At 33.6% G+C, this 8,916-nt stretch overlaps 1 protein-coding gene across 1 annotated transcript; it reads right to left on the bottom strand.

Moving 5' to 3' along the window:
* Positions 1-1,613: 1,613 nt before the first annotated feature.
* Positions 1,614-7,650, bottom strand: LOC114363495 (uncharacterized). The gene is made up of 4 exons (XM_028319227.1): positions 7,644-7,650; positions 6,898-7,090; positions 4,316-4,569; positions 1,614-2,091 (listed from the first exon to the last, which is right to left on the bottom strand). Exons 1-4 carry the CDS (start codon positions 7,648-7,650, stop codon positions 2,012-2,014), a joined length of 534 nt encoding a protein of 177 aa, XP_028175028.1. The 3' UTR covers positions 1,614-2,011.
* Between the last annotated feature and the right edge of the window lie 1,266 nt (positions 7,651-8,916).

The raw sequence follows: 8,916 nt of genomic DNA on the forward strand, positions 1-8,916 counted from the left end.
GCTAATTTAATTTAATTGTTAATTGTACTCTATAGCTATAGGGTGAAATAGATTTGAATAATTATGTTACTCATAACTTAGCGTAAATCGATTTCAGCTACAGAATATAAGGGAGAGTCCGCTAATTTGGACCAGTTTTTTTCAATCCCATTTTACACATAGTTTTCTTTTGTTTTTGCTAATGTCCATGGTATATAATAAAAGATACATTATTCAACTTACTATTTCATGAGTATTAATTAACATGATTGTTGTATATTTAGCACAAATCAACAAAGTACGAGTTCAGAGCTTCGGTCCAATTTAGCCAACCGGTTCGATAATTTGTACCACAGGGTTACTAAATTGGATTTCAATAAATTTCAAGCCTTTAAAAAAACTATGGCAAAATATTATACGATACGTTCTTAACAAATTAGGAAACGAAGAGGAACAGTAGTTAATAACATAGACAATCGATATTGTTTTACACGTTATCACGATTTTGAGTAAAGTTTTGTAATTCCAATTATCGTAACGCACACTTCTACCTAATCTACTTTGCCAGTATTTTGCTTTCATTTACTGTTAGTCAAACACATCTACGCTATTATAACTTCAAAATATAATTTACTAAAAAAAATTTCAAAATCCTTTGGTAAAGTTCCATACAACTTGATGTGGTACAATTTAGCCGACTAGGTGATAGTGCTTTTAAAAAATCGGTAAAAAATATAGCTTATAAATACCGAAAAATGTTTCAAATAATTGTAATCCACACTAATTTACGCTTCTAAATAATATATTAGAAACANCATAAAATATCTATAAAATGGTAATAAAATAAAGTTTGAAAATTGTGTAATTTGACTTTTGACCCCTATTTTTTGTAATTATTTTTTGTTTTGGCCTCATCCCAATAGATTATTAATTAACCTTTACTGGTTTGACAGGTTGGATCGCTATTTAATAAGATGACAACTACAGGCTACTTTTTTGAGTAAAAAATAATTGTATTTTTTTACGTTATCTTAAAATGACATTTAGGGAGCAAAAGGTCAAAAAGTATTAATGATGCTGTTTTTATATTTTTAACAAAAAAAAAACAAAGAATTTACAGAATTATTAATCTATATTGTGTTATTGTAATTGAAAACTGAAACTTATTAAATTGTTTAACTAATACTGATTTAGCCACTTATTAATGTAATTCAATTGTTTCTCGTAATCATCACCATCATCATCATCATTATTTCAGCCATAGGACGTCCACTGCTGAACATTGGCCTCCCTCAATGATTTCCATGTTGATCGATTGGTAGCGGCCTGCGTCCAATGCATTTCTCGTAATAATTAATTTAATTTGCTTAATTGCCTTCAAAGGTAAAATAAAAAATGCGAGCTCAGTTAAAATTATTTATTTAACTAAGTGCTGAATAAATATCTTATTACAACAACTCTTACAACTAAAAATAAATTACAATATTTAAATAAAGTCGACGGGGCTCGCGCTTAGTACAGTCTTCGACAAGAATCAGTCTTAATTAAAGGTACTCAACGTCCTAATTCATTTGGACATCAACGAAGGTTTGAACTAGAACAGGGTCCATTTGGTTAGGACGTTGAGTGTTCACAGCTAAATGCCAGACCATCTGGGTATAGCCACAAAAAAGATAGAATCAGAAGACAATCTACGTACAAAGTGCACTTGGGTAACGCACACGTAGACAACGCGATAATTGCGTGAAGAATCGCAAACCAGTCTAAACCAGACTAAACCAGTCTAAACCAGTGCGAGCGCGAATGTTGCCCGCTTTTTGCGATTGTCTTCTGTTACTATCTATTTTGTGGTAGCGGATCAAATCGAAACGATGGCCTGGCATTTAGCTATTGCAGTGTCACATGATCCGTTCGTCCAATTATGGGGTAGCCGTTGGCATGGCCACAGGTGTGCCGTACATTTCGGGCATTTGGGGCATTTGGGGCAACTGGGGCATAACATACATGGGCATGGTCATGGTCGGAGCGTTACTCAGGCCCGCGGGCGGTAGACCAAATAGGAATCTGAAGTAGCGCGCGAGGTTCCATAAAACATTGGACGTCTCCGGTACCCTGTAGAACAATATCCGTAAATTACAAATAATAATGTGAAATCAAATACAGTACTTATAGATCTTTTCATCCACGAAGACGCGCCCCACCATTCTTCCGCTAATGTTTGAGTGTTATCGGTACACGCTAAATTATCCAAGAGCGCACACGCACACTACAATAATGACGCTCGGATTGCTCTGATCAAACTCCCCGTACCCCGCGCGTTTTCATGGATGAAAAGATATATAGTTCTTGCAACTCACGAAGGCGAGCGAGCTTTACTTGTGTGTGTACGTGTACATGCACAAACGATAGTGTAATGTCTGTCAAAACTTTTGAAAAACGTACAGTAGCGAGCCACCACACATGTTAAGCTCACTCGCCTTCGTGAATTGCAACAACTATACCATGAGATTACATTGATACCCCACAGGCTACAGACTTTTAGTACGATAGTTGGGTCGACTTCCAATATTTATGAGGAATCGGCCGATGCCAAATCGGTGTAAGGTACTAGACTTTCATACATGTTCATAATCATTAACAGCCCAGCCAAACTATCTGCTGACATAAAGTCTGCAGTCTACGGTGTGATTAGGAGCGACTGCGTAAAAAAATTACATAAAATGTATGACAGATTACTTTCAAGTGATAAAATCATCATAAACTTTTTTGACGCACTCGCTAGCGATGACATAATGTAAACTCATGGTAAAGATACAGACGTTAAGTTTAAAGGAACTGTTAGGCTCGAAGAGTTTGCTTTGATACGATCAGCAATAGTAAATACTTATTGATACCGATTGATAAAGTAAAATCATCGAGACTGATAATAATAAATTCACAAGCAACATGAATAATTCGCTGATCATACAATTACAAAACAAGCTTTTAGAGACTTGCAACTAAATTTCCATGATCACTTTTCAATTTCGATTAATTTACTAGAAACTTAGAATGTTATAGAATACGAGTTTAAAAAAAGTGATCATAAAACTGAAATTAATAGCAGAACATTGTAAACATTCTCATTGATATTTACAAAATAGTCCACCCTTTAACACCATGTTACAAAATTTTATACAAAATAAATCTGCATTTAAAAACCTTTGAAAACCACCACCAAGTTGCTGACGCTACCCTATAAATGCTAGTTTAAATGCAAAAACCTTAATTAAATGCAAATTGTTCGATTCCGTATATAAAACTTGAACCTAGGACTTCGTTTTCTTTTTCTTTTTTGTCGTCTTTACTTTTGCTGGTTTTATCTTGTCTACTTCTTTACTATTAATATGCTCATGTAGCTGCTCTTCTACACTAACATACCCATCAATCAATTCCAAAGTCCACATTAATATTTCGTAGGCAAAACTATAATATTTCGGAGGCTCTTTAGACTTAAGAGAATCTTTGATTACAGATTTAGCATAGTCTTGAGCCTGTTTAACAACTTTATCCATAAAATCCGAACTAAGTAAATTTTCAAAGAAATCAAAAAAGCCCCTACTTCTCCTACCGACTCCAAAACTATTTTGATTCACATTTTCAAAGACAGTGGAATTGCGGTAAGTGACTACAGTAGAATCATCGTCGATACTTCTTTTAGATCTCATGCGGTTTTTCGGTCCAAAAACTGGTTTAGTTTTATTGTATGCTTTTTTTGGTTGGGCCTTTTTAGTAAAATTAATCGACAAAATTGGATGTTCAGCTAAAACTATAATAGGCTTCCATTCACCAGATGCCGATAATGTTGCATTACTTGTATTGTTCGTAGCGTTATTAGTGGGCACGAATGTTTCCCTTCTGTAAGGCCTAAGCCTGCTATTATTGGGCCTAGCCACAAAAGTGTTTGGATTGACAAAAAACTTGACTTTCGGGTAGTAAAAAGTATTCGGATAGTTGTATTTATATTTTTTCGTTTTCAGATAATCGTACAAGTCCTTGTTGTGTTTCAACCGTTCCAGGCTGATTTTCAGTTCTGTGTATTTCTTCGGCCTGTGCTTGAACGTTTTTCTGTACGTCATTTTTCTCTGCGCAATCAATCTGGGTTGTGGCACGAGTATGACTTTTGGTTGCGGTGCACTCTCAGCAACTTCTGGTTCGTAGACCGCCGTGGTGGGAACATCCGAGTTCATCCCTCTGAAGGTGGCTGGCATCGAGTAGAATACGTTAGCGATTGGGTCGACAAGACTCCTGATGCGTTCTAGGATTGGTTCAAGGAATTTTAGCAGTTTCGACTTACCGTCCCATCTTTCTGATGCTCTTGTTGAGTTAACTAGTTGGAGAGTCGGCGCCTGTTGCGACTGCTGAGCGGTGGCGTCTGCGGTCTGCAAGAGCTCGTGTGCATGTGGGTGGTTTGCCATTGCAGTAGGATTATACATCTCTGGTGCTGCAAACTGTGGGCTCACTCCGCTTACGGAGTATGCGTGCGAAGAGGCGCTCGGAAAGTCAATCGGGTATTGCGAATATAGATACGGGTGGTTTTGTAAACCGACGCTGGAATTAAAAATACGCTTTTAAGGTGTGCGGCTCTAACATCACGTCAGTCGTAGTCCAAGTCAGGTTTGTTGTTTAGTCCGGAATTACGTTTGCATTTGCGTTAATGGTTTCTAGTAGTCTGTAAATTTTTTAAACCTATTTTGACCCCAATCTCAATGATTAGTTGCTAGTGAGTTTGAAGGTGTTTTTTTTTTTTTAGTTTTACTATCATCTATTTTTTGAGTCTGTTTTGACCTAAGGCGAAAGCAATTGGTTTAATTCTCTAAGAGCAAAAGTGAGACCTAAATATATTTTTAAAATGGTTAATTTTTTTAAATGTCGTTAGTTTGTAGTTTACGAAGTCACACAGTGTCTGAACTTTTGAAGGCTATTATGAAAGTACCAATCAGCGTGTAATTTTGTTGAATTAATATTTTAGTGCTTATGAAAGCAAACAAGGTTAGAATTAAATAGTCCATACTCATGTGTAATTATTTTGTAATATTTTTAAATAAATCTGTTGCGAAAATCTAAGTGTAATTAATTTTTCAGTCAATCATGATTTAGATTTGCAAAAAAGTTGCTGATTCCTTTATTGATCACTGATTGTTTAAATTTATACAACATATCCATTAGGTGTATAATCCAAAAATAATAACTTTATTTCAACAATGTTTCCCGAGTTGTAACTTAATTATAATTTATTTCCTGTAATAAATAATGAGATTTATGTAACTTCTGGTTACAATGTATCAATATTTATTAATAGTAAATTGTTATTATTTCTTCAAAGTTAGCCGATAGTTAATAATTTGTAGTTGATGTATTTATGCGATTATGAACCTAAAGTCAATTGAAGAGCTCCAATAAAAAGTAATTTTCGTGTCACATTATTATGTTATTATTCCAGCGGACAGTTTTCAGTCAGTCACGTAACGCAAGAGAAACTGTACAGTCTACAAGAAAATTTTAATTACCACCAGGTGAAAGTCACAAAAAATAGCACGCAGTCTGCGTGAGGAAAATCTTGCATTTTTCATGTGTCTAGAAAAATGTTTTCCACCGTTCAAGTGGAACTAACTTCCACATTATGTACATTACTATACGTGCGTGTCATTGTCAGTCAAGTCATGCTTTGAATTTACAGATTAGAGCGTTTTAGAAAAGCAGAATGAGCCAATGAAAAGTCTGGCTCACACTGCTTTTGTCAAAAAATAAAATAGGCGTAATGCTATTGAGAAACTGGTATTTGTTTGAGAAATATTGATTTGTGTGCGATAATTTACTAAAAAAATACTTCGCGTTACAGTTTCTGATGATGATAAGCTTGTTAGATAGAACATATCAATTCTAAGTGGCCTTTTTTCAATAACTAAAAGGAAAATGCTATAAACTATGACTGTATATTTAACAATAATAAATTACGCGTGTTTTTATTACACAATTATTATAATAACATTATTATTTTCTCTTTTTGAATGTATAATTTATTATTAGCTATATTTCACTTTCAGAGAATACATAATATTATACAATTATTGTAATATCACATTTTGATTTATTGACATTTAATTATTATTGTTTATGATCTAATATTTTATATAGTAACCATATTATTTAATTGATTTATATTAATTAATTACCTACGTTAATAATTTTGTATAATTAGATTACGATACGTAATCTACGTCAAAACAAGCAAAAGAATTGTTGTTGTATACTGAAATATTTTTGTTATCCAATTAATAAGATAACAATCTAAGTAGATGGAATTCTTCCTTCAATTTCTAAAGATATATAATTACTTTAATTGTTTGCCACAACAAATAATAATTTTACAGTCACTGAGTCATTGAAATAAAATTGATATAGATCATTCCAATTAGAAGGAAACTGCATTTTTATAGCAAAATAAAGAAATTAAGATACTAAGTTTAATTTCTATTACTAAATTGGTTTATCGTTTCTTATCTTTTGTGAATATGCTTCAGTTTTGAAACAGTTGATTTATTTAGAAGGCAGGGGACTGATCTCTTGTTCATAGTCTAATTATATTTGCGAGTCTTTTTAAGCAATAATGTGAAATAAAATATGCTTCAGTTTTGAAGCAGTTGATTTATTTAGAAGCCAAGGGACTGATCCCCAGTCCAGTGGAATTATTTTTACTTGTTTTTTTTTTCAATTAGTTAGTTCTTTAGTTATAGTAATGCATTTCCATGTATGCGTGTTTGTCTTGTTGGTTGTTCTAATAAATAAAATTAAAATTATTCCTTTTCCTCTCAAAATGCCAGAACAGTTTCTCAATGACATCACACCTGTTCAATCACCATTTTTTTGTTTACTTACCCACTGGTGTATGATTCGTACAGTTTCTTGGCGGCCATGCCAACCGTCACCAGTAGGGCCAGTTTGCTAGCAACGAACGCCTTCAGCGTCAGGGCGGTGACTATGGCAAGTGCGAAAATGACTACTGCAGCAGACTTCATGCCGAAGAGCAGGGGAATTACAGCCATTAGGACTTTTTTCCGTTGCCGCCTCCCTGGAAAGAGAAAGGGATTGGTTGAGAATGTGTGTTTTTGGTTAAGCAATAATGAGACTTATGACGAAAAAAAAAATAAGCGGACAACACTATAGTTGGACAACACTGAAATATCCCAGATTTATGACATTTATAGGAGACTAATATCAATACTGCGTTATTAGTTCTATTTTTTGCCACTAAAGTGTCCCCATATTTATGACATTTAGAGGGTACAAATATCAATACTGGGTTTTTTAAATCCGATTTTGGTTACTTGACGTTTCAGAATCGGTAGACTACTATGACAGGAATAACAACATCATTATAACTGTCATTCCTTCCTTCGGCAATAACATTCTACAGGACGAAACACACTTATCAGCCTGAAAATGGATCGTAATCGAATTAACTCCAGGCAGTCAGTAGTTCTTTGTATGAAACTGCAACGCACTTATTCGCACCGTAACGTAACGTAAACGCCTCGCGGTTGTTGTTAACGTAAACAACTTTCCACCAATTGATCCCTTTCCGAGTTCATATACGTGATACGTCCTTTAATCTCCCCACATACAAGCCATGTCGCACTATACTTTCATTCCAAACACCTCACTTTCAGTTACTGATAGTGTCTGGTCCATGAACTTTTTTAAGATGTCATTTTTTGTAAGTACCTATCAAAGATTTCAAATTGCAATAGAATCCTACATACTGCTACAGAGAAACAGTCTACACCATGTCGATATCACTTGGAATGGGTCTAGACAAAGCAATAAAGGAGAATTAAATTCTTCACTGCAAAACGAGTGTTAGGATATCGTACTGCGAGGCATTTGTCGATGGTTTTATCGATTAAAATAAGCGGGTCATTGTTACTAAGTGATTCTAATGTACATGATTTATAGCAGCAATGCAAGTAAAACTCAAGTAAAGGCTTACTTAGTCTTGAAAGAAAGTTGTGCAGCATTTGCAGAAAGAAAAAAAAGTACTTAAAAAAATTAAATAAAACGATTATCATTAATTTTGTAGTACTGTAACAGTAAAAAACAATTCTAGCGGGATAATTTACTAAACTATTTGTATTTAAGGTTCTAGTTAGTTCTATCCAAAAATACTGCAGTCATAATTGTAGAGTGAAGCAGCGGAGCTAAACAACACAGAAAATGTTTCTGAACTCTACACTTTTACACAATAAACATAAATTACTTAATTATACATTTTGTCTTTAAATAAATCAGTCTTTTACACGACAAAATGTTGTTTATACTCGTATACAATGAAGTTAATGCACTCGAATTAATTAACGTTTTTAAAGTTTTAATACAAGAAGTATACATTTATTTTCGATCTTTAAAATAAATCTGTTTTTACACAACAATATTCACTTCATATTTGTGGACAATATAGGTAATGTTCTCCAATTAATAATTTTAAAGTTATAATTACTATAATACTTAATGTTATTAAGAAAAATAAAATTTTATTACCAGCAAGCCGCACTCAAGCGTCACAAAACATTTATTAATAGTTTTGTAAATTAACATTGTATCACTGTTAAAATTGAGATTTAAATTTATCGATACCAAAAAATAGCTTATGAATTCCTGCACTAGAGTTAGTCGGAAAAATGGGAACAGGGTGTAACGTGGAAATTTTTAGAATTCAAAAATGGTTGATACGGTTTTTTCTTATTCCAATAAGGACTTTATGAAAGAAATCATGAAGAGGATTTTCATTTCATTTAAATAGGAACATAGACAAAGATTAATATCATCATCATAATTTCATCAAATTGGCCTCCCTCAATGATTTTCAGATTAACCGGTTGGTATAGTTGTTGCAATTCA

This window comes from Ostrinia furnacalis, unplaced genomic scaffold (assembly GCF_004193835.3).
Source record: "Ostrinia furnacalis isolate ACB-3 unplaced genomic scaffold, ASM419383v2 OfSCF7157, whole genome shotgun sequence".
NCBI classification, from domain to species: domain Eukaryota; kingdom Metazoa; phylum Arthropoda; class Insecta; order Lepidoptera; family Crambidae; genus Ostrinia; species Ostrinia furnacalis.

Coding starts and splice junctions, on each gene's coding strand:
- LOC114363495 (XM_028319227.1), bottom strand. Junction 4,570..6,897: donor TACGAATCATACACCAGTGG/GTAAGTAAACAA, acceptor TTTTAATTCCAG/CGTCGGTTTACAAAACCACC. Junction 2,092..4,315: donor AGCATCAGAAAGATGGGACG/GTAAGTCGAAAC, acceptor ATTGTTCTACAG/GGTACCGGAGACGTCCAATG.